This window comes from Hyperolius riggenbachi, chromosome 6 (genome assembly GCF_040937935.1).
Source record: "Hyperolius riggenbachi isolate aHypRig1 chromosome 6, aHypRig1.pri, whole genome shotgun sequence".
In the NCBI taxonomy this organism is placed as follows: Eukaryota; Metazoa; Chordata; class Amphibia; order Anura; family Hyperoliidae; genus Hyperolius; species Hyperolius riggenbachi.
The window spans coordinates 169,201,417-169,228,441 of NC_090651.1; the positions used below are offsets into that span (position 1 = coordinate 169,201,417).

Below are 27,025 nucleotides of genomic sequence, written 5' to 3' on the forward strand. Positions count from 1 at the left end.
GTCTGTTTGTGGATAAAGGTCAATTGGACAGTGTCTGACAAGACTCCCTGGAATTTCTTCTTATTGGGAACTGTGAGACTCTCTGGTCTTTTTCATGAGACAATTGTGCGCGTTTCAATACTCTGTATATTTTTCTGTGTTTACACATTGACACTTGAGAAACTCGAACCACTGAGTGCTGGTGTTTCCATAAGCGCATATTTGATTTGGAATTGGACTAGTGAAATACAGGTGCACTATTCACACAGTATAACAGCACACACAATGAAAATCTATGGGTCTCAGCTAGGAAAAAGATTGGGGAAAAAAAGAACAGTTTTTTTCCACCACCAGCCTACCTATCCACTTCACCATTAACACCCCTCCTTCTCCTAATAATAGCATTTATAAAAGCTTTTGGTATTAGTATTTTTTGTTAGTGATACACAGTGAGAGCTCCCTCTCACACGTCCAGCCACATGCAGCAACAGTCTGCAAATGGCGCTGGACGGAAGATCCTCTGCCACCTCCTTTGCCTTCCCCTCCCCTTCCCGTGGCCTGCTCCTCTGCTCGACCATACCCGCCCCACCCCGAAAAACTATATTTTCCATATACAATATACATAATGTGTCTGCAGCACAGTTTAGAAATGATTATCCACTGTTAAATCTCCCCGTAGCGCCGCTATGCTCCATACACAGGCGCTCATGGGGAGATGTGTAGTAGCCTAGCTAGCTCTCTGATTGGCCCAAATGCTGCCTGTCACAGCAGCGGCTCTGATTGGCCGCGATGGTTGTGCAAGTGAGTGCACGCGCTGCTGTGACAGGCAGCATTTGGGCCAATCAGAGAGCTGCTAGGCTACTACACATCTCCCCATGAGCGCCTGTGAACGGAGCATAGCAGCGATACAGGGAGATTTAAGAGCGGATAATAATTTCTAAACGGTGCAGTGGTTCTCCGCCATTTTGTCCACGGCCCCTGGGGACCCTCTGACAGGTACTGATGTACCCCCAGGGGTCCGTGGACCCCAGGTTGAGAACCACTGCCTTAACTAGGCAGATATTTTTTTCTTCACCCAAAAATTACACATATAGCCTGCTTTATTTTAAAATACTGTTTTGAGTTCTGTTATGGTCAGATAATGTCAAATTCAAGAAACTCTTAACTTGATTTAATATGCCAAGTTCCAAGAGGTTTTCTTTGTATCTAGACACTTTTTACAAGTACATGGTGGTACGATGGATTAATGTAAATTCCATGGGGTAGAAAAAGTTTTACCAATGTCAGAGGGGGAAATTTGCTAACCCCGGAAGTGTATTGGATCTTTATTGTAAGACCAGAGATCCTGATAGGCTTGTGAAAACATTTAACCACTTCATCACTGAGAGATTTTTCCCCTTATGTGCCAGAGCAATTTTCACGTTTCAGTTCTCCTCCCGTTCATTCGTCAATAACTTTATCACTCCTTATCACAATGAAATTATCTATATCTTGTTTTTTCCCCAAAAATTAGGCTTTCTTTTGGTGGTAAATTTTGCTAAGAATTATTTTATTGTAAATGCATTTTAATGGGAGTAATAAGAAATAAAAATGGAAAAAATATTTCTCAGTTTTCAGCCATTATAGTCTTATTTGCCCATCTGTTCCAGTAATTACAACATTTAAAATATGTCCCTAGTACAATGTATGGGGACAATATTTAATTTGGAAATAAAGGTGTATTTTTTCCATTTTGCCTCCATCACTAAGTACCAGTCCTTATTTGACATGACATGACATACATATTAAAAAAAAAGTTGAGTCCCTCGAGGAAACCATTTATGGGTTTTTTTAAATGTCACTTAAAAAAAATAATTATACAAGTGTTTTATTTTGGAACTCTGAAAGGTAGGTAAGGGGTTAATTAATAATTTAAAGGTACTGTATGTAGGTGTAATTTTACTATTTGGCCACTAGATGCCCCCCACCCCCACTCTATTCCTGCTGTGTACTGTAAACAATACACAGAAGAAGTAATGTGTGTATGCTTTACTTTCACTTTTGTCAATGACCACCAGCATCTTATTGATGCCAGTGATCATTGATCACAGGCACTTAGATTGTTGAATGGGAACTGTGTTCCCATTCTCTGATCTGTGTACTAATGGGCGGCAATGAGAACATGCCGGGAGCACGCACAGCAGCGATCGTGGTGAGATACATATATATCTACATCCCTGAGGCGAAGATGAAGCCTCAAGGGGCGTAGGTATACTGTCATAAAAATGATAAGTGGTTAAAGGCATGCTTGTAAGAAGTAAGCAAGGTGACTTAATCCAGTGCAATAAGAGGCAGGGAGGGAGATTTATATATTCCGTTGCTTTGCTTTGGGGCTTTGCTTAAAGGGGCACTATGGACGAAAAATTTTAAAATGTAAAATATGTGCAAACATAGACAAATAACAAGTACATTTATTCTAGAGTAAAATAAGACATAAATTACTTTTCTCCTATGTTGCTGTCACGTACAGTAGTAGTAGTAGAAATCTGACAGAAGCGACAGAAGCGGTTTTGGACTAGTTCATCTTTTAATAGGGGATTCTCAGCAAGGCTTTTATTTTTTATAAAGATATTCCCTAAAAAGGATTTAAACAACAATGCTGGTCAGCTTCCCTGCCCGCTACACAGTTTTTTGGCAGTTGTACAGAGCAACTGTCATTCACTAAGTGCTTTTGAAAATAAATAAATCCCTGAGAATCCCCCTATAAAGAGATGGACTAGTACAAAACATGTCACTTCACAGATTTCTACTACCTACTGTAAGTGACAGCAACATCAGAGAAAAGTAATTTATGGCTCATTTTACTCTGGAAAACAACATGCTTCTTATTTGTATGTTTGCACAAAGTTTAAATTTTAACATTTTTCGCCATAGTGCCCCTTTAAATAGCCCATGTTTCAGAAATAAATAAAACCCACATATTTCTGATAATGTGCTTTCCGTTCCTCTTTCTAAAACTCTTTTAGATCAGCATACTGGGAGAGTCCTTGCTCACCTACCCCTAATCCTCACTTAATTTTAGACAACAAAAGTAATACTCACAGTTCAGAACTAGGATCTACTTCATGACCTCAACACCCATGCCGATAAATAATAACAAACTTAACAAAATTACCTTAATCAAGTCTTCTTTTATCTGACTGTTTCTAGTCAGAGTGTCTATATCTGCTGCCTGATCTCGCAGTTGTTCATTCTGTTTCATGATGATAGACTGTAGAGCAGACACTTCCAGCTGTCAAGACAAAAATGTTTTTGTTCCATTTCTTCTGACAATGTTTTTTTTGTGTGGGAGGACTTGTTAGAATGTGGCCATAATCATAAAGCAGCGTCATTATTTTCTCATTATTTCATGAACATCTGTACAAATTTGAGGACCATATAAAATCGATAACAGTCGAATTCTTTAGATACCCCTGCTTTCAAAAAGTATTGTTTGAGGGTGTTAAGCAAACTTTTTAGCCAGTAATATGTTTTTTTTTTTTTTTTTTTTTTACAAATGTGAAAAAGCAAAAACTCTGCAGCAGTAAAAAGTTGAAAATCTACCTCCCGGCACAGAGGTAAATATCAGACAGATTTGAAATGTTACCTTTTTATGTATGAGACAAGGTTCTCTGAGCTATAAATTCTGTTGTACACATTTGGTCACATATTGCCCTCCGCAGGCAAGCTTGGCATTTGGTTCAGATTCATTATTCTGACCAGAGGGGAGCGGGACACAGAATTCTGTGAGAAGAATTTATCATGCAGTGTGGGCAGGGGCAAACGCAGGATTTTTAAGGGGGGGGGGATTCCTGAAAGGTCCAGAAGCACTTATGTCCCCGAGTGCTTCCGAATACAGGTGGCTCCATACTGCCCATGCACAAAAGTGCGCTGGCGTATTACGGAGCTGCCTATCTTTGGAAGTACTCACGGACACAAGTGTTTCTGAGGGCTTCTGGAAGCAGCAAATTTGAACAGGGGACAGCGCTGGAACAACTCCCCGAGAGAGGAACGGGAGATAGACTTAGTTTGGACAATTCAGTGGAATATGTCACGTCACATAGCGCAAGCGATACCCATATGATGCAGGGATATATGCATCTGCGGAAGATGGCGGCGCTATATAAATACTAAATAATAATAATTTGCCTCACCAGGATTGCACTTTTATTTAGCTTTCCTGTATGACAAGAAGACACAGCCAGCCAGCACTAGGGGAAGAGGGAAACAAAGGTGAATGAGGGAGGGCTGGTGCACACCAAGAGGGCTTCTGAGCGTTTTTCAAATCAACATTGATTTGAAAAGCGCTTGGCTAATGTTACCCTATGTGGGTGTTCCCACAGCAGCGTTGTGATCTTTTCAAAATAGCAGGTATACCGCATGTAGCATTTTTTTGAGTGATTCATTCAGAAATCGCTCTGAAAATCGCACTCACTAATTGCTAGCGGTTGCTATTGTGATTTTGGCGTGCACTAGCCCAGAGAGAAGAGGAGTGGAGAGAAATTGAGAATAGCCTGAGATGGAGCATTATCTGTATTGCAGTCCCACATCACACAGAGGCTACTTGCCTGTAATAGGACTCCTGTCCCAGTCTCTCACACAAGTCAGAAAGCAGCCCCCCTGGAGTCTAGGGACTGTCAAAAAATGTTCACCTTGTTTAACAAGATGCAGTCATTATGACATAGGGGAGAGACAGATTTTTGCCCACGGACCCTCCAGGCAAGCTCTGCATCATGCTGTGTATATATACCAGCTTGCCTGCCCTTTAATTGCAGTTTTATCAGCTAGCCAAGTATTTTGCATTGCCTTACAACAACAAACCTGAATACACCAGACACCAGCCCTATATCACTGAATGAAATGGGGCCTCGGGGGAGATTGCCCCCCAGGTGGAGTGGAGAGACTGAGATAGAGCAGATAGCATATCTGTATTGCAGTCCCACATCAAATAGAGGCTACTTGCATGTACTGTGTCTCCTGTCCCTGCCAGCCAAATCCAAAAAAGCTTTATTGGCAGGACCAAATACATTTAGCATTGCCAAAGCAAAAACAAAACATTAACAACATGGTGGGGAGGATTGTGGGAATAGGGGAATGATATAGGTATACCGTCCATAGGGGTGTGGAGAATGTAAGGGATGGTCAGCCTCTCACACAAGCTGCAGGCAGCCCTCCTGGAGTTTAGGGACTGTCAAAAACTTTTCAACCTGTGACATACCTTATGTAGCTGTCTACATGCAGTCTTTACAATAGGGAAAGAGCTGAGTTTTTCCCACAGACCCTGCAGGCAAGCCTCTGTATATTTACCAGCTTGTCTGCTTCAGCGATTTCAGGGAATTTTTTTTAAAGGTACAGGAGTCACAGGGGGGTGTTCCATACATCCAGAACCCCCGTCTGGATACGCCAGTGGTGGGATATACAGTATGTGCGATACAAATCGCTGGTGTAAGGACTCCTAATCTGTATTTAAATGGTGATTTATTATTTAAATCACGGAGCTTGCACTATGATAAAAACAAGCGCTACCAATGGCTGTCTGCACATGACTATGAAAACAGTAATGGCTGGAGGCGGCTTTAAGTGTACAGTACACATTCTACAGTGCTAAATAAAATGGAACTATGGTCACAATATCCCTTTTGCTCCAATAGATCAGGCACACCATAAAAACTTTTACAAACAAACAATAATTTTGCTAGATAGTTACTGAAAAGTTTCATAGACTTAGCTTCACATTGCTGTGAAGCTTTTCAGTAACATTCTGCACTGCTGCACAGTGAGAAGGAGGAGTGGGTGGCAGCCAACAAGGATAGGGGGCTTACCACCATGGTTTTTTTTGCAGCGCTCATGCTTTAGCCACTAGGCATCCTCCAGTGTTCCACGTTATGCGAAATTCCACAACATGCAGATACACTCAGACCAAGTGGAAGGCAAATGCTAGAGGACACCTAGTGACTGCAGCGGGAGCGCCGGAGAGAAACAAGTCCAGTCACTGCTGCCATGTTGACCTGTGGGTCTGTAAAGGGAAAATTGAGCAGAGTCAACTATGGAAGCATGGGAGGGGGGTGCTGGTGAATAAAGAAGTCCAGGCCCCGTCTGTTAGAGGCAGGTAAAGGGGGGGGCATGTCTGTCAGTAGGATGGAAGGACTCGTAAAAGTTTGATGGGGGGCTTGAGGCGTAGTTATGCCCCTGCTAATCACAGCTGACAATGGTGAGCAAACATAGCAGTACAGGGAGTTTTTATGGGCAGGATTAAGTGTGACTAAGCTGAAGACAAATATTTCCTAACTGTAAAACTCTTCTGAATCAGATATGATGCATCAACTGCAATGGCAGTTCCCAGCCCCCCTTTGTTAAATTGTGTGTGTGTGTGTGTGTGGGGGGGGGGGGGGGGGGTTACTTTGGGACAAAAGTAAGTGGGACTATGTGGGCAGTGAAGAATAGGGAAACAAGTTTTGACTGAAGGCTATGCCAGATTGTAATTCTGGTTTAGAAGGAGGAAGCATTGGAGTCACGTGAAATGCATATTGACACGCAAGCCAGTGAACTCCCCCTGACCCTGTCCACTTGTTCAGTGCTGTCCAGTGGTAATCAGGAGTATCAAGGTGGGGCTAAATCGCTGTGCCGAATTTGAACACCAAAACAACTTATTATCAGTCACAATTTATTTAACTATATTGAATCTTTACCTGATATTCTCTCATTTTTCTCAACACAAGTCTAAGGTCTTCTTGGGCTTTAGCAAGCTCAGTCTTCAGATTGTCTGTTTTCTCACTTTCCTCTCCTTTTTATCAAACAACAATAAAAATAGATGAAGAAAAAAACCACACAAAGGTACTACCAGTATATTCTGGTGTATAAGAGGACTGGGCGTATAAGATAACCCCCAACTTTTCCAGTTAAAATATACATTTGAGGATATACTCACCCTATAAGACTGCCCCTCTTGACTCTTAGACATTTGTATACTGTAGTGTATGTACTGGTGCTATACTGTGTAAACAGGTACAGATACTGGTTCTGTACTGTATGTGGTACCCAGTATACAACAACCAGACAATCACAGCAACCGATGTACCTTAATGGCGATTGGCTGGTTGTTGTATACAAAGCCTACTTGGATTGGTCAGCTATCCGTCTCCAAGACTATCAGAGCGGTAGCGCAAACAAGCCTCTTTCACCCTTCTGGCCAACCCTTGTATACTATTACCTCCTTCTCTGCCTCTCAGATCTCGCACATCCTGCGCCGCTTCACTGCAGTCCTCAGGAGCCAGATCTGAGAAGCAGAGAAGGAGGTATGGTAATAGGATACAAGGGCGGGCCACACGGGTGAAAGAGGCATGTTTTTCTGGGCACAGCTCTGCTTTCTCTCTTTTTTCCATACCCTGGGCATCCCGGACACCCGCAGTTTTTTCCGCCCTTCACTTACACCTTCCCAGTGAGGTGCCCCGTCACCTCATCATCGGAACGCATTAAGTCACTTCTTTCCAGGAATCCTAGTGAGTGGATTTTCTTCTACCATACTTGTACACCACTGCCCCTTGCATCTTTCATACGGTTGACGTACTGCAGACGTTTTTGAGCTCACCCCACCATATGCAGCAAGATTCTCCAATCCGGCTTGGAATTTTCAAAACCCACCCTATAAGACGATACCCAGCGTATAAGACGACCCCCGACTTTTGAGAAGATTTTACTGGGTTAAAAAGTTAAGGTAGTCTGAACACCTATAAAGTAATTCGATATAATAGAAAGGTAATTTTATGTATGCTTTTGGAGCCATTTAAGCTAAGATCAAAAGAACAATCAAAACATTTCTGAACAGTTCAGTAGCAAGATCTGCACTATCCTGCCTTAACACCTAAAACGTTATATAGAAGATCGATAAATATTTAAAAACTAGTACATATGTAAGTTCTATAAATACACTCATTATATTATAATATTTGCATAGAAGAAATGTACCTTTAATATCTGAATTCTTCATGCAGATGGGTGTTGCATGAACCGCGTGACTCTGTGCAAAGACCTAAAAATGTAACCACAAATTTGACAAAAATATTGCAGAATAGGGTATATAGCAACAGCAATAGATCAGGTATATTTGCATGCTGAAAATCCACAATAGCTATAATATATGGAGGTTGTGGCTAAATGAATAAATCAGTACCTAAATTATAGCTCTAAGATCATAGTGGAGCACTCTATAGAGCCTAAGTAGAATGATCACTAAGAGGACAGACATGGACTAACAAGTTATTGACAGCCCTCCAAATACAATAAAAAACAAACCCACAGGCTTAAAATGCTGAACTAGTCCTATAGGGACTCAGTGGAAGACCTTGTTACATCAGTGCATAAGATGTGCTGCAATAACTTGGAAAATGCCTAATCTCAACTCAATCAAAAGGCTGTAGCAAGACCTTGAGAGAGTTGCCAATAACATTGACAAACCTCAATGAATAAAAGCAACGTTGTAAAGAAGAGTGCACCCAAAATTCTTCCACAAGGTGTTATTGCTACAAAAACAGGGAACTGTGCACCCTGAATATGCTAGGGAAATCCAACAATGTATCAATGAATTGACAATCTGTATTGAAGAGAAGCAGACTAAGGGCACAGGTTGCTGAAACCATGTCTAGTGGTCTGATGAGACCAAGATAAACTTATTTGGTTCATATGGTGTCAAGCGTGTGTGGCGGAAACCAGTGTGTCTTGTTTACAGTCAAGCATGGTGGCGGTAATGCAATGGTTTAGGGCTGTATGAGTGCTGCCGGCCCTGGGGAGTTGCAGTTCATTGAGTGAACTATGAATAGCAACATGTATTGTGACATACTAAAGCAGAGCATGAGCCTCTTCCTTTGGAAACTGGGCCACAGGGTAGTATTCCAACAACCACAGCCTTGCTAAAAAACTGAGGGTAAAGGTGCTGGACTAGCCAAGCATGTCCTCCAACCTCAACCCTATTGAGCATCTGTGGGGCATCCTTAACTAGTTTTGCTTTTTGGACGTGACTTTCACGTCCAAAAGGCTGATGTGCTCCCGCGTGCGATCGTGTGCGCCGGCGCACTCCCGTGCTGCCCGCTCGGTAGCCCGAAGATCAATGAATGGAAACATTGTTTCCATTCAACGATCTAAGTCCCCGGTAAAAAAAACAACGGCTTCTTTTCAGAGGCCGCAATCTTTCTGAAAAAAAAAATTACGTCCTCCTTGTAGTTCCTGTTAGCAAGCTTGCTCGCTCACAGGATAGAAAAACAAAAACTCACTGTGGCCAAATAGTAAAACTACAGTGGGTTGCAAAAGTATTCGACCCCCTTGAAGTTTTCCACATTTTGTCATATTACTGCCACAAACATTAATCAATTTTATTGGAATTCCACATGAAAGACCAACACAAAGTGGTGTACACATGAGAAGCGGAACGAAAATCATACATGATTCCAAACATTTTTTACAAATAAATAACTGCAAAGTGGTGTGTGCGTAATTATTCGGCCCCCTTTGATCTGAGTGCAGTCACTTGCCTATAGACATTGCCTGATGAGTGCTAATGACTAAATAGAGTGCACCTGTGTGTAATCTAATGTCAGTACAAATACAGCTGCTCTGTGAGGGCCTCAGAGGTTGTCTAAGAGAATATTGGGAGCAACAACACCGTGAAGTCCAAAGAACACACAAGACAGGTCAGGGATCAAGTTATTTAGAAATTTAAAGCAGGCTTAGGCTACAAAAAGATTTCCAAAGTATTAAACATCCCACGGAGCACAGGTCAAGCGATCATTCAGAAATGGAAGGAGTATGGCACAACTGTAAACCTACCAAGACAAGGCCGTCCACCTAAACTCACAGGCCGAACAAGGAGAGCGCTGATCAGAAAAGCAGTCAAGAGGCCCATGGTGACTCTGGACGAGCTGCAGAGATCTACAGCTCAGGTGGGAGACTCTGTCCATAGGACAACTATTAGTCATGCACTGTACAAAGTTGGCCTTTATGGAAGAGTGGCAAGAAGAAAGGCATTGTTAACAGAAAGTATAAGAAGTCCCATTTGCAGTTTGCCACAAGCCATGTGGGGGACACAGCAACCATGTGGAGGAAGGTGCTCTGGTCAGATGAGACCAAAATGGAACTTTTTGGCCAAAATGCAAAACGCTATGTTTGGCAGAAAACTAACACTGCACATCACTCTGAACACACCATCCCCACTGTCAAATATGGTGGTGGCAGCATCATGCTCTCTTCAGCATCATGCATCTCTTCAGCAGCGACAGGGAAGCTGGTCAGAGTTGATGGGAAGATGGATGGAGCCAAATACAGGGCAAACTTGGAAGAGAACCTCTTGGAGACTGCAAAAGACTTGAGACTGGGGTGGAGGTTCACCTTCCAGCAGGACAATGACCCTAAACATAAAGCCAGGGCAACAATGGAATGGTTTAAAACAAAACATATCTATGTGTTAGAATGGCCCAGTTAAAGTCCAGATCTAAATCCAATCGAGAATCTGTGGCAAGATCTGAAAACTGCTGTTCACAAACGCTGTCCATCTAATCTGACTGAGCTGGAGCTGTTTTGCAAAGAAGAATGGGCAAGGATTTCAGTCTCTAGATGTGCAAAGCTGGTAGAGACATCCCCTAAAAGACTGGCAGCTGTAATTGCAGCAAAAGGTGGTTCTACAAAGTATTGACTCAGGAGGCCGAATAATTACGCACACCCCACTTTGCAGTTATTTATTTGTAAAAAATGTTTGGAATGATGTATGATTTTCGATCCACTTCTCACATGTACACCACTTTGTATTGGTCTTTCACGTGAAATTCCAACAAAATTGATGCATGTTTGTGGCAGTAATGTGACAAAATGTGGAAAACTTCAAGGGGGCCGAATACTTTTGCAACCCACTGTACATGCACATACATTTTGAATACAAAAAGACACAATAAATTACATTTAAAAATAAAAATTACAATTAAAAAATACAAAAAACATAAACAGTTACCTAAGGGGCTGAACTTTTAATATGCATGTGAAGAGGAAATACAACTAATATTTTTAAAATTATAAGCTTGTAAATAGTGATGGACACAAAACTAAAAAAATGCACCTTTATTTCCAAATAAAATATTGGCTCCATACATTGTGATAGGGACATCATTTAAATGGTGTAATAACCGGGACAAATGGGCAAATAAAATACGTAGGTTTTAATTATGGTAGCATGTATTATTTTAAAGCTATAATGGCTAAAAACTGAAAAAATAATGACTTTTTTTCCATTTTTTCCTTAATATTCCTGTTAAAATGCATTTCGAAAAAAATAATTCTTAGCAAAATGTACCACCCAAACAAAGCCTAATTGGTGGAGGAAAAAACAAGATATAGATCAATTCATTGTGATAAATAGTGATGACGTTATTGGCAAATGAATGGGAGGTGAAAATTGCTCGGTGCATGAGGTGAAAAACGACTGAAAGCTGAAGTGGTTAAACGGAATGTGGCAGAGCGAAAGGTCTCTAACATCTTCCTGTCCACACAAAATATTCACACTTTGGGCATAATTTTAACATTCTGCATTTAGGAGAACACTCCCTTTTGTTGCCAGCAATCTAAATATTAATGGCAGTATGTTGAGTTACTTTGATGGGGTAGCAGATATACACTGTTATGTAGGCTGTACATTGACTACTTTACGTTGCATAGAAGTGTCACATCTTCAGTGTTGTCCCATGAAAAGGTATAATAAAATATTTACAAAAATGTGAGAGATGTGCTCTACTGTATAAGGGCATCCACAAAACAACCTATCTCAGCTAGATGCTCTAGGTGGGAGATAGAGAGGGCAGTGAGAGATGTCCGACTCCAGTACTAGTGTAAGGTAAATGTAGCACCAAACAGCAACCCAACATGTTTCACCTCCAAAGGAAGCTTTGTTAGGGGTGTATGTAAAATGTGCCAACAGAACAAGATATCAGTGCATTAGACAGACATTATGTGTGCAAATAGCCTAGGACAGCGCTCAGATACCTCAGCTATCTCTGGGTGACCTCTCTATCACTCTCCAGAGATAGTAATTACCATCTGGGCAATTTAGTTGAGACAGGTTGTTTTCTATATGAATTTATGCCTACAGTGCTTCATTCAACTTCTTTCTGCTAATGGTGGCTCTACAATTATTATTACAAGCTATTGAATCATGGGGTGTACTTAGTTTTTCACACACTTTGGCTTCCTTTCTGACATGGTGGAACCTCTTGTGAATCGTAGAAGCCCTCCTCCCTTTGTGCCCTTCTCCGCCACCATATGGGATCAGTGACTCATCGGCTATATCTATCCCTACATTGCAATCTGCACATTATTATTTGATGTTACATCACTATTTTGTAGACACTATGAAACACTGTTTAACTACCTGAAGACCGCTCCACGACTATGGACGTGGCCACGGCGGCAGCCCCAGGACCGCCTAACGCCAACTGGTGTCAAGTCCTGGGGTTGCAGTTTGCAGGAGATCACGTGCAGGCTGCGCCCGCATCTCCTGCTCTGGGGGCAGAGCTCCACCCCGCCTTCAGTCTCCGAGCAGCGATTGCCGCTCGGGAGACTGTTAAACGGTGAAACCGCGGTCTTTACCTATAGTACAGCCCTGCGATCAGCAGCAGGGCTGTACTGGGGACAGCTGTGTGACATGGCTGTCCCCCTGGGGGACAAGAGAGTGATCGGCTCTCATAAGCAGTAACCTATGACAGCTGATCGCCAGGATTGGCCGGCTGGGGAGGGGATTATAAAAAATAATAATAAAGAAAATAGCCAAAAATAAAGAAAAAAACCAAATATCTATTTAAAAAAAAAATAAACAGGGAGGGGGGGGGGGGGGACTGGGCGCGAGCTTCCGCTGATGTCACCAGGAGCGTACTTGCGCAGGCCCAGTATGGTCTGTGCCTGCACAGTACGCTCTTGGTGACATCAGTGGGAGCGAGGACACGGCAACGCAGGCGCAGTGGTTTTCAGACTTTAAAGTCGGAAATTCCAGAAGTGAACTGGAGGCGAGGCCGGAGCAACGGTGAGTGGCTGCGCGGGCACAGGATGTCTGCGGGGGACCATTAGAAGCCCCGGGTAAGTTCAACTCATTTCCCCCGACCCCTACAGTATTCCTTTAATGTTGTAATGCCTCCTATATACAGCGCTGCACAATATGTTAGCGCTTTATAAATAAAGTTGAATAAAGTTTGGTTTAAATACTTTTGGAACTTGTTAAGGCCTTTTTTTTTCTTAAGATGAATATATCAGTGTGTGCATTTCACTGTTGGCTGGACAATTAAAGTAGGATTTTAGAGCATAAAGCATAATGTCATTGTAGGCACAATTAAATTCACTTTATACAGTTACACAGTTTGCTCACCTCTACTTTGTTTCTCTCTTGAAGAGATTTCTGCAGCTGCACCATGATGGACTCCTTTTCACTCAGTGAGCATCTGTATTTTTCCTCCACTTCTTGCTTTGACCACTGCAGGTTTTTGTATGCAGCTGAGATCTGCTCCATTTCCAAGTCCTTTGCTTTTACAAGGTTGTCCAAACTCTGAAACATTTTTTTTTCAGAAACTGGAATGTTAGATCTGTATGTAACTATATAACCATAAGATGCTTTAACTAACTATAACCAGTAGTGTACAAACACAAGGGCGCAGAGAGCAGCCTGCGCCAGGTGACGCTATTAGAGGGGTGACATGACACAGAAGAGGTGTAGGAACAAATCAAATCAAACTCACTTTAGGTTTCTTTGAGACCGTTTTTACACCAGGTGTTGTGTTTGCAGTGAAATGCTCCACCCCATCGCACTACAACGCAGAAAACTACATTCATATAACAGGCAGAGCGCACTGACAGGGTCATATGCATAGGGCTGCATGCCCTTCGCTGCCCGTCACTGCACCCAGCAATGTACTCCCAGCTGGACAGGAAGTACTGTACTTCACTGGGATTCCCGGGCTTTCCTCATTGTACTCATGTTGTTCCACGCATGCGCGCCACACCACTGCCACCAACAAATTTAAAATCTCTGCGTCACCCATTGACTTACATGACTTCCGCTGCCGCAGAAGTCCGACGGTAATGCACTGTTTACTTTGCAGCAAGTTGGCGGCCGATTGGGAACTTCTGGCACAATGCGACGCGGTAAGCATGCTAGGCCCCATTGCCTTGCATTGTTGTTGCGTTACCCTGTGGCAAAACACAACGCACGCTTGCAAAGCAAATGTAAAAGGGGCTAGAAGTTAATTACAAATATGTATATATATTGATTTACATGTGCAGCACTTTATTGTTTTGGGGTCCACAATTATGTCTTTCAGAGGACTTAACACTACCTACCTTATTATGTGTGTGTTTGTTTTTTCCCTTTTGGAGTGGAACATTGTCTAATTACCTTTAGGATCACTGCCTCACTGTGTTTGGGAGGAAATTTGAACCCATTGCATTTGAGTTACACTATTACATTACAGTTAGCTCCACCCACATACTGTCATGGCCTTGTCTTGGCCAATTTGTGCTGCTGAATATGAAGCATGATGCACTCTTTTTCTTTCACCCCAATTAGGATTATGGCTTAGACACCAGAGGACCTGTGGCATTTTAACCAAATATCTCCTATGTGGAAAACAAAGAATCATGCTATGCGTTACCGGAGCCAGAAAAGATTTTCATGAGGGAGTATGAGGACTATGGAAGTTGCCATCTTTATTTCCTTTTAGAAATACCAGGTGACCTGGGAGATAAGACATAAATCAAACTGAGCCCTGTCCAGACTTACTGCACAAAGATCAGAATTCAGCACCTAACAGCCAATCTTGTGTATGCCATTCATCACTGTGTCTGGGGGTACCAGTGCTAAGGAACTAACTTAGCACCATACCCAATTTAGGTGGATTTTACATGTGGTGGCTCTGAATTGTCTGGTGACAAGGTGTTAGCAAACACTCTGTGTAGCTGACCTCACTCAGACATGTGCAGCAAGGGAGGTTGTTTCACAGTTCTGCAGCTAAACCATACACTCATCCACTCATCTGAAGTAGCTCTGACAGGCAGAATCTGTGTGAAGCTCTACCCTTTCCAAAATTTAACTGGATGAAGGCCAAAGCAGCTGCCTGCAGGTTGGACTATATATTCCTGTAAAAGGTGACCATTAACGATACAATTTGCCGAACGATCGTTTGCAAATGACTCTTCGTACTGATGATCAGAAATTATAGTTTGGGACCACTAATGGACAAAAATCTCCTAAACAATGTTATAAATAAAATCAATTTGAATTTCAGATCAATTTCATTTATCTGATCGGATTGGTTAGGAGACTTTTGTCCATTGGTGGTCCCAAAATATAATTTTCAATCATTCATATGAAGAATCGTTTGTAAAAATGTATCAAAATATCTCCAGGGTATTGGTACGCTCCCCCCTCCTATCCCTAAAATACTTTCACTGTAAAGCAAGGCCTGCTGAAATCAAATGCCACATATACATATCCATCAACACATTAATAATCTACCGGATTCAATCTTCTGATGTGGGCTTTGCCAGGAAGTCAATCTCAAAGTAAAACAGAGATAAAATGAATCGAGTAGACTGCATGAAAATTTCAAGTGGAAAGGCCACCACGCCATTATATGAGAAGTCCTCATGTGGATAATTACAGAAATCACCACAGAAGCTGTGCTCCAAACCCCTATAGGTACCGCTCTCACCTATGGTAGCTGCCCTGACCCACAGACAGCACCAATCACGTGTGTTGTAACCTCTGGCAATGGACTCTCCCAGATGGATCCTCACAAACTACAGCCTCACAGTTATGCAACATAAATAGAACAAATCTTCATTGCGCAGGATACTATGCATTAATAGACATCCACCACCTTTTGATTAAAGGCTAATGCACCATGCGTTTATAAATGTCACCCAAGAGCTATTTTGTGCCCAGCACCTTCCAGGATTTGTTCTATTTATGTTGCATAACTGAGGCTGCCGTTTGTGAGGATCCATCTGGGAGAGTCCAATGCCAAAGGATACAACAAATGTGATTGGTGCTGTCTGTGGGTCAGGGCAGCTACCATAGGAGGTGAGAGTGGTCCCTGTAGGGGGTTGGAGCACAGCGTCTGTGGTGATTTCTGTAATTGTCCACATGAGGCCTTCTCATATACTCGCGTGGGGACCTTTCCACTTTTTTCATGCAGTCTACGCAATTAATTTTATCTCTGTTTTACTTTGAGGTGGATTTCCTGGCAAAGCCCAAATCAGAAGATTGAATCTGGTTGGGAGAACTGTTGACCGATGTTTTCAATTTCTGTGATTCAAACTGGACTGTGAGGAAGCACAGTTTTCTAATTTTATGGATGTATTTGTAAACGATCGTTCGGCAAATTGTATCGTTAGTGGCAACCTTAAACTGAATGAGCTATGATTATCTGCAACTGTCATGAATGTAAAGTACACCTGTTTTGAATGCTTTGCATATTCCATCGTCTGTCCTGAAGTAATTCATTAATAATGTGACAGTGGCATGCAGTGTCTGCGTACACTTATATCTATTACTGCTGTTTCCTGATTATTGCCATAGCACTGATAGAGGTGGATACACAATGAATACACAATCTTTCCATATGCCTCCATGGCAGCATACATATGGGTTAAGCCCCACCCCTACCAATTAACAGGACCTTAACTATAAAAGAAAGTGACCCCTAGCGAGCAGTATACTCATTTTTGTCCTCACCTCCGAACAGGTTCCTTAGTGTTTCATCGCTATTTATTTTTATTTTACTCTTACTTCGCCGACATTTCTGCGGCATTCCGGCCAGGTTCAGCCTCTCCTGGTCGCAGCCCTGTTGTCATGACTAAATGTCAAATTATTCAGGGACCCTATATCTGGGGTGATGGTGGGAGCTTGATCTAAATGATCTTTTCCCCCCTTTATGGCTGCTCTGCATGACTTAAGCGGATCAGAGATGAAAAACTAACTATAACAAGTAACTTGTCTATATATCTTATCTAAAGTTTAGATAGTTTACAAAGCAAATCTAACTGCTAACAGCTTTAATAGAATATGATTGATTATTCCTGTGATACAATAACAGCAGCCATGTTGTTTGTAAATATTACACAGAAGCAGGCTTATCTGCATCTTGAGCAAAAAACATAATCCCCCTCCTCTCTTCTGCCTCTGAAATCTCTGGCTAGTAATACCTCCCCCTCCTCCTGCCCAGATTGAGCTCCCATGAGCCCATGAGTAATACTGTCTGAAAGTGCCTTGGCTCTCTGAAAACCTGTGGGCGTGGCTTCTTTAGTTTATAGGGAATTAGAGTATTAAAACAAAAACAAAAAAGTATTTGGCTTGAGGAATGCCCTATAAACAATAGGAAAGGAACACAATTATGCAATGAGTAAAAGTTCATCTCGGATCGACTTTTTATATACGATTGCAGAGCACAGTGTGATCCTTCTCACCTTTTTTTCTTCCTGTCTGCTGTCTGCAGTTGCACAGGTTAGTGGTGCTTAGTTCAGCCTCTCCTGCTGTGTTCAGTGTGATCCCTCTAACCTGTTTCTCTCCTCTGTCTGCTGACTGCTCAGGCTCCATCATGTGAGGCATAGTTCAGCCTCTCCAAGTCCTGCAGCGTCTCCCTGCTTCCCGTCTCACTGAAGCACATGGCTAAGCATGCATTCCAGCTTGGAACGCACAGCCAGCAGACCAGGAAGTGATTGCAGTGACTGCTCTCCAATCTCTGCTCTGGACACAGCAGAGATCACAGCCTCCTCATAGCTGAGCTCTCCTCCCCCTCCACTCACAAGCAGGCTGGATACACACAGGTCTCATGCTGGCTGCAACACTACCTCCCTCTCTGTCTGCCTTAAAGGTAAAGGCACTGTAATTTGCTGTCCCTCTGATGTAATGCTTCTCAAGCTGCAGGAGGAGGTAAGTTATTCCCAGTATCTTGGAAGCTCTATGTATTATATTTTATCATCTGCCATTCTCATTATAAACAGTTATATGAACAGTATTGTGTACTATGTGCAATATAAATGACATAGCATTCCTTGCATGAAAGTATTATCTGATTTCTTATTTTTCTGCTACGTTTCATGTACCTCTTATCTTACTTATTTGTAATGATTGGTGTAACACAGAGAGGATCTGATTACCGGTGATCTGCAGTATCACCGAGAATACAGATATATACCCGATTATTGATGATCTGCAGTATCACCGATAATCAGATATATCTCTAACCTCTGGACACCTGAGTAATAAGAGTGTTTGGTGTAACAGGAATACTTTGAGTAATGCACCTGAGGAGCAGGTGCCCAACAGTAAGGAGTACTGTACAGAAACACGTTCCTTCTGCAAGGTTGAGCCTCTCCCGAGGGAGAGGTCAGACTAAGAGGAGGAAGGACGGGGTGTGAGTGACACCAAGGAAGGAAGTCACTCGCAGGTCTGTGAGCTATCTATAAACTGAGGAGATAGCTCTAGAGGTCGGACAAGCCGGGTCGGCAACAGACAGACAGATCAGGGACAGAGAAAGGAGACAGATGCGGAATCCTAAGACAAGCAGAGTTCAGTAACAGAGAATCAGATATATCGAAGTACCTAATCAGAGATCAAAAGAGTAGTCAGGAAAGCAGAAGGTCATAACAATCAACAATGCCTAGTCTTGGGTGTGAACTCCGTGATCATCAACACCCTGGAACTAGTCTGATATATAACAGAGTGATAATACAGTTCCCTAGTCTTGGGTGTGAGTTCCTTGATCATCAACACCCTGGAACTAGTCTGAAGTATAACAGAATGGTAATACAGTTCCCTAGTCTTGGGTGTGAGTTCCTTGATCATCAACACCCTGGAACTAGTCTGAAGTATAACAGAATGGTAATACAGTTCCCTAATCTTGGGTGTGAGTTCCTTGATCATCAACACCCTAGAACTAGTCTGAAGTATAACACAGAAAATATCACAGATACTGACAAGGTCTGAGTGCTACCACGTAGTGATCGCAACGCCAGACACCAGAGAAATGACCAGCACCCAGTATATATACAGCAGTGCTCTCCAGCTCCTCCCCTAAGTGCTGAACCAATGAAACCTGATAGAATTGTCAGCTGATCGGCTAGATCAGCTGACACCCTTCTGACTGTTATAAAGGCTCTGCCTCTCAGCGTGCGCGCGCGTCATTCTGAACCTGTGTGGACGATCAGTCCCAGCCACACCAGACATGTGTTGTAATGTATCTGTTGGTTTGAACGCGGAGCCGACCGCACCGCTGTCAGAGCATGCGGCGGTTCCTCCGCGTTCGGCCATACTACTGGTGGCAAGCTCATGCGTGCAAACCTCCGCGTCGGACTCGGAATCCGCCGCCAAGTTCACTGGGCATGCGGCGGTTTCTCCGCGCTCCGTCAAGCTTGTGGATGCAGGCCCATGCGCACAAACAGTCATGTTGAACGCGGAATCAGCCGCTTTACTCTGAATACTTGCGGCGGCTTTTCCGCGTTTTCTCACAGTACCCCCCCCTGAGGAGTGGACTCCGGACAGCTCCTACCCGGTTTCCCTGGATATAAGGCAGGGAACTCCCTCCTTAATTTATCCGCATGCATGCGACACTCAGGTACCCATGTTCTCTCCTCAATACCATACCCTTTCCAGTGAACTAGATACTGTACTGAGTTCTGTACAACCCGTGAGTCTAAAAAATTTTCTACTTCGTACTCAGGTTGGTCATCTACCATCACAGGAGGAGGAGGAGTGGAATCTACATGAACTGCTGGCTTAAGTAGGGACACATGAAAAGATCTTACACCACGCATGCTGGCAGGGAGATCAATGGCATAAGTAACATTGTTGATCTTCCTGGTCACTGGAAAAGGGCCCACAAATCTGGGTCCTAACTTGGGCGAGGGCTGTTTCAGGGTCAAATGACGTGTGGACACCCAGACCTAGTCTCCTGGCCGGAACTTCCACTCTAAGGAGCGTTTCTTGTCAGCTTGACCTTTCTGACTTTGAAAAGCCTTCTCCAAATTACTTTTCACGATCCCCCAAATGTTCTTAAATGACTTTTGCCAAGCCTCCAAAGCTGGAAACGGAGTGGAAGCTATGGGCAGTGGGGAGAACTTAGGCAACTTTCCAGTTACCACCTGCAACGGAGAAAATCCAGATGAAGAGCTTTTCAAATTATTGTGCGCAAATTCTGCAAACGGCAGGAACTTGACCCAATCGTTTTGCGCATCCGCAACATAACACCTTAGAAACTGCTCCAATGACTGATTAATCCTCTCAGTCTGACCATTGGTCTGTGGGTGGTAGCACGATGAAAATGACAGTTCCATGCCCATTTGATGGCAAAATGCCCTCCAAAATTTAGAAGCAAATTGGGACTCCCCGATCTGACACGACGTTTTCTGGAATGCCATGTAGCCGGAAAATGTGGATGATGAAAAGATCGGCCAACTCCTGGGCCGAGGGGAGTCCTTTCAGGGGCACAAAATGGGCCATTTTACTGAAATGGTCGACTACCACCCAAATGACCGACATGCCCTCAGACCTCGGAAGCTAACCCACAAAATCCATGGACAAATGGGTCCATGGTTCACTCGGGGTGGGCAAAGGCTGCAACGTTCCCACCGGTGCCAGACGGGAGGGTTTGCTTTTCGCACATACTGCACACTCTCTAACATACTCCTTGCAGTCAGTTGCCAAAGAAGGCCACCAAGCACACCTAGCAACAAGGTCCTGTGTTCTGGTGGCGCCAGGATGTCCCGCATTTTTGTGGGAGTGGAACATCTGCAATATCTGGAGACAAAATGGCAGTGGTACAAACATCACCCCTTCAGGCTTTCCTTCAGGGACATCCTGCTGGAAGGGACTTAAAGTCTCCATGCAATTTTTCCAGGTCTCTGTGGGATAATAGTCTCTGGGTCTGAGGGCTGTGCTGTCTCTGGCTCAAAGCATCTGGACAAAGCATCTGCTTTAATGTTTTTACTACCCGGAGTGTACGTAATTACAAATCTGAATCTCGAGAAAAACAGTGACCACCGAGCCTGACGGGGACTCAATCTCTTAGCCCCCTCAATGTATTCCAAATTTTTGTGATCAGTGTAAACGGTAATCGTATGATCTGCTCCTTCTAGCCAATGACGCCATTCCTCGAAAGCCAATTTAATGGCTAGGAGCTCCCTGTTGCCTATATCGTAGTTTTTCTCTGCTGGTGAAAACCTACGAGAGAAATAGGCACACGGGTGTAATCTTCCCTGCAACCCAGAGCGCTGAGACAGCACAGCCCCTACCCCGACCTCCGAGGCGTCCACCTCCACAATAAAAGGATAGGAGGTGTCGACGTGTCCCAAATGGGTGCAGAGCAAAACAATTCTTTCAAAGTGGAGAAAGCGGCCAGAGCTTCAGATGACCAGTGGTTGGTATCTGCCCCTTTCTTAGTAAGACTGTTGAGGGGTGCTATGACCGTGGAGTACCCCTTTATGAACCTTCTATAGTAATTAGCGAATCCTAAAAATCTCTGGAGGGATTTTAGTCCCACTGGCTGAGGCCATTCCAGGACAGCAGAGACTTTAGCAGGATCCATAGAAAGGCCCGAGGTGGAAATTATGTACCCCAGAAAAGTGACAGATGTTACCTCAAAAATGCATTTCTCCAATTTAGCATAAAGCATGTTCTGTCTTAACTTGTGCAGCACAAATTTGACATGAGCTCTGTGCTCAGACAGGTTATCTGAGAAGATTAGTATATCATCCAGATATATCAGAACAAATTTAGCCAATACCTCCCTGAATACTTCATTAATGAGTTCCTGAAAAACGGCCGGGGCGTTACACAACCCGAAGGGCATCACCAGGTACTCGTAATGCCCCTCGGGTGTGTTAAAGGTCATCTTCCACTCATCGCCCTCTCTGATCCGCACCAAGTTGTATGCACCCCGCAGATCCAACTTCGAAAAAATCTTAGCACTGGTGACCTGAGTGAATAAATCGTCTATCAAAGGCAATGGATAGCGATTTTTTACTGTGATTTTATTCAGGCCCCGGTAATCAATGCATGGCAGAAGGCCTCCATCTTTTTTCTTTACAAAAAAGAAACCTGCTCCGGCAGGCAACCGGGAAGGGTGAATGAAACCCCGTAGCTAAGTTTTCACGGATGTACTCTCGCATGGCCACTTTTTCTGGCCCAGACAAATTGTAGAGATGACCTCTAGGGGGCATACAACCAGATCGGAGATCGATGGGGCAATTGAAAGGGCGATGTGGAGGTAATTTCTCAGCAGCTTTGGGACAAAACACATCTGAAAATTCAGAATATTGTTCTGGCACTCCCTCTACATGAATCCTGGTTTGACCCAAGGTTACCTTCACTAAACAATGATGGAAGCAATGGGCTGACCAGTTTGTTAGCTGACCAGTAGCCCAATTAATCTGAGGGGAGTGAAGGTGTAACCAAGGCATGCCAAGGATGATAGTAGAGGTTGTCCTGTGTAACACAAAAAAAACAAAAACGTTTCCCTATGCAGCACCCCTATCGTGACTCCCACCTCTGGTGTCTGAGACAGAGGGCGGTTACGTTGCATGGGGGAATCATCCACTGCCGTAACCAGGATAGGTGGTGTTACTGGAATGAGCGGAATACCCAATTTCTTAGCAAATTCGTAATCCATAAAATTAGCCGCTGAGCCTGAATCAATGAAGGCCTCAGTGACTTCAGATTTATCTTCCCATGTAATCGTACAAGGAAGAAGCAACCTTTTATCATCTAGGGGTAAAAGTTGTACGCCTAGGGTATTACCCCCAACTACTCCTAGGCAGTAGCGTTTCCCGATTTCTTAGGGCAATTCTGTACTCTATGACCCCCCTCTGCGCAATAAAGACATAACTGCTCTGAAAGCCTGCATCTCCGCTCCACTTGGGACAACTTTGACCGACCAATCTGCATTGGTTCGGGTGGAGGCAAAATGGGAGGAGGTGGAGCCACTGGTGGTGCAGCGTAGTACACCATCCTTACATGGTTTCTACCCCGGGTCTGCCTCTGATAGCGTAGCCTACGATCGATCCTGATGGCCGATGAAATGGCCTCGTCAATGGTTTTAGGTTCAGGCTGACTTAACATAAGGTCAGAGACCTCATCTGACAATCCTGATATGAAACAATCTAACAGGGCGAAGGTGTCCCACCTGGCTGATACTGACCACCTTCTGAATTCAGCAGCATACTCCTCGACCGGACTCTTGCCTTGACGTAACAACTTGAGCTTCCGCTCAGAAGTCGAGGCAATGTCTGGGTCGTCGTAAATTATTGCCATGGCCTTAAAAAATTCCTCTACAGAGGTTAGAGCTAAGTCTCCATCGGGAAGACTGTATGCCCAGGTCTGAGAATCGCCTGATAACAAAGTCTTAATAAAGGTGACCCTTTGGGTCATAGTTCCTGAAGATCTAGGTCTCAACTTAAAGTATGATAACACTCTACTCCTAAAATTTCAGAAATCAGATCTGTGACCAGAACATTTTTCAGGTACAGGCATGCGTATGTCTGTGCTAGGAGGGGATCGCACTTCATCCACAGCCGTCTGGAGGGTTTAAAAACACCAGGACAAAGCGTCAATCAATGCCCGGTGACTACCCAGCACTTGTTTGATGGTATCCACTGAAGTGGCAAGTGCGCCCAGACGGTCGGTGTGTGCGTCCATTTGCATTTTGGTCTGGCGTTCTGTAACGATTGGTGTAACACAGAGAGGATCTGATTACCGGTGATCTGCAGTATCACCGAGAATACAGATATATACCTGATTATTGATGATCTGCAGTATCACCGATAATCAGATATATCTCTAACCTCTGGACACCTGAGTAATGAGAGTGTTTGGTGTAACAGGAATACTTTGAGTAATGCACCTGAGGAGCAGGTGCCCAACAGTAAGGAGTACTGTACAGAAACACGTTCCTTCCGCAAGGCTGAGCCTCTCCCGAGGGAGAGGTCAGACTAAGAGGAGGGAGGACGGGGTGTGAGTGACACCAAGGAAGGATGTCACTCGCAGGTCTGTGAGCTATCTCTAAACTGAGGAGATAGCTCTCGAGGTCGGACAAGCCGGGTCGGCAACAGACAGACAGATCAGGGACAGAGACAGGAGACAGATGCGGAATCCTAAGACAAGCAGAGTTCAGTAACAGAGAATCAGATATATCGAAGTACCTAATCAGAGATCAGAAGAGTAGTCAGGAAAGCAGAAGGTCATAACAAATAATCAACAATGCCTAGTCTTGGGTGTGAACTCCGTGATCATCAACACCCTGGAACTAGTCTGATATATAACAGAGTGATAATACAGTTCCCTAGTCTTGGGTGTGAGTTCCTTGATCATCAACACCCTGGAACTAGTCTGAAGTATAACAGAATGGTAATACAGTTCCCTAGTCTTGGGTGTGAGTTCCTTGATCATCAACACCCTGGAAGTAGTCTGAAGTATAACACAGAAAATATCACAGATACTGACAAGGTCTGAGTGCTACCACGTAGTGATCGCAACGCCAGACACCAGAGAAATGACCAGCACCCAGTATATATAAAGCAGCGCTCTCCAGCGCCTCCCCTAAGTGCTGAACCAATGAAACCTGATAGAATTGTCAGCTGATCGGCTAGATCAGCTGACACCCTTCTGACTGTTATAAAGGCTCTGCCTCTCAGCGCGCGCGCGCGTCATTCTGAACCTGTGTGGACTATCAGTCCCAGCCACACCAGACATGTGTTGTAATGTATCTGTTGGTTTGAACGCGGAGCCGACCGCACCGCTGTCAGAGCATGCGGCGGTTCCTCCGCGTTCGGCCATACTGCTGGTGGCAAGTTAATGCGTGCAAACCTCCGCGTTGGACGCGGAATCCGCCGCCAAGTTCACTGGGCATGCGGCGGTTTCTCCGCGCTCCGTCAGGCTTGTGGATGCAGGCCCATGCGCGCAAACAGTCATGTTGAATGCGGAATCAGCCGCCTTACTCTGCCTTACTCTGAATACTTGCGGCGGCTTTTCTCACATTATTTTATCTCTTGCGGTCCGTTGGACTGCATTCTGGATCACACTGTGCCAGAAACGCATAATTCTAAGGTCAATAGGTAAGAGTCATACAGGTAAAAGCAAGAAGTTTTAAATCAGGATGATACCATTTATTGGCTAACTAAAAATGAATACAAATAAGTAAGCCTTCGTCCTTGCAGCCTTCGTCGGGCTTATATCCTGTTAGTTTGCAAACTGGTGTACAGACAGCTTTATACATGCAACATCAAAAGGGAAAACAGATATTTTTTTCAAGCATAAATACATGTCATTAAGATGCCTTAATTCAAACAGACCATCTACATGGGGTTAGAGGTTGTTAGCTAAAAACTAACAACCTCTAACCCCATGTAGATGGTCTGTTTGAATTAAGGCATCTTAATGACATGTATAATGCTTGATCATACCGGTAAGTGACCCCGCTTTTCTACAAAAAAAGAGAGCACACATTCCATAAATGGGCTGTCCTTTTTTATATACAAGCCCAAGAAGAAGAGAACAAAGGAGGGCAAGTTCCCGCCACAGTTCTAGGACATTAGTTCCTTATGTCATCAATTAAGATCCTGCTTTAGATCTTTATATCATCACTCAGGATCCTGCTCAAGGAGCAGGTAAATAATCTGCCTGAGAACTGGAGGATCAGGTCCTAGTTTAAGGCACCATAGCCCCCCAGATTGCTGGGCTTGTGGCGACAGAACCATGCAAGGAAAATCAGTAAAGTAGATCTGTTTCCACCAGATGGGAAAAGAGCCAGAGTTCCATCAGATGCACACATCCAAGATGATAGAGCAGGCTGTCCAGGAATCAATGGACTCCTATGTAGGCTCTTTGGTCCCCAAGCATCCTCCCAGCAAATCAATGAAGATACTGAATATCCTCAATCATCTATGGTTTAGCATGACTCCAATGAGAGTGAGCATACAGATATCTGGTTTCTATTTCTCCTTTAGCCAAACCATTAGTGAAGCCATTTACTGGGAAGAGGAAGCCTCCAGGCTAAAAGAACTGAAATAATTATCATACTCCTTTCCTGTCTTGAAAGAGATCAAAGAAATAAAGATGAATGGGAAAAGGTAAGGAGAAAGTCCTTCCTGAAAAAGCAGACTTTCCAAACATCATCCTTTTTCTTCAAGAAAATTCTCCAGTCCTAGGGTTCGCTTCCATGGTGGACATATCAGTCATGTGTCTTGCATGCCATGTAATGTTAAAAGTCTTGATTACTTTTTAAGATGTCCTAGACCAGGCATGGGCAAGCTTGGCCCTCCAGCTGTTAAGGAACTACAAGTCCCACAATGCATTGCAAGAGTCTGACAGCCACAGTCATAAAGGCACATGCATTGTGGGACTTGTAGTTCCGTAACAGCTGAAGAGCCGAGTTTGCCCATGCCTGTCCTAGACCATAAACTTGATTATAGATTTAAAGATGGTGTATACCACTACTGGAGGGCATGTAAGCCAGCCCTGGCTCTATCTTCACTTGCCACGGAAGTGGACAAGGATTCTGATTCTATCCTGGCAGCTTAGAGAACTTTCATATTGTCTCTAAGTTTATTAGGGAGGCGGCTATAGATTTTGTCCAGTCCACTTGACATGCCAGGCTTTCTGCCATGACAGTGAATTGAGCCTGTTAAAAAAAAAAAAAAAAATATATATATATATATATATATATATATATATATATATATATATATAGTCTGCGCTGAACCCAGCTTCCAACAAAATGCGTTTAAAATTCTGTTTGATGAAAGAAATCTTTTTAGTAACAAGTTGGATCTGGCAACCAACAGTCACCAGGGCAAGGCTGGTTTTATACCAAAGGAGAGAAGACATTGTGGAAGGAAAGACCAGACCATAGGAATTGGCAAACTTCCCATGCTAATCTCCATAAGCTCACAAAGCAGTCAGCGCAAAGTCCTATTGACAATTCTAAAGTCCAGATAGTAGCTGCAAGACTTCAGCAGT

The 27,025-nt window shown here is 43.6% G+C and overlaps 1 protein-coding gene across 4 annotated transcripts in view; it reads right to left on the minus strand.

Annotated features, from left to right (window-relative positions):
- LOC137521230 (myomegalin-like) overlaps positions 1 to 27,025 on the minus strand; it is a 403,861-nt gene that overhangs the window by 160,283 nt on the left and 216,553 nt on the right. For all 4 annotated transcript variants that reach the window (XM_068240204.1, XM_068240203.1, XM_068240202.1 and 1 more), the window contains 4 exons: positions 13,388 to 13,564; positions 7,963 to 8,026; positions 6,687 to 6,781; positions 3,134 to 3,250 (listed from right to left, as the gene is read on the minus strand). In XM_068240204.1, coding sequence (XP_068096305.1) covers positions 3,134 to 3,250; positions 6,687 to 6,781; positions 7,963 to 8,026; positions 13,388 to 13,564 — 453 coding nt within the window. The remainder of the gene's footprint in view (positions 1 to 3,133; positions 3,251 to 6,686; positions 6,782 to 7,962; positions 8,027 to 13,387; positions 13,565 to 27,025) is intronic.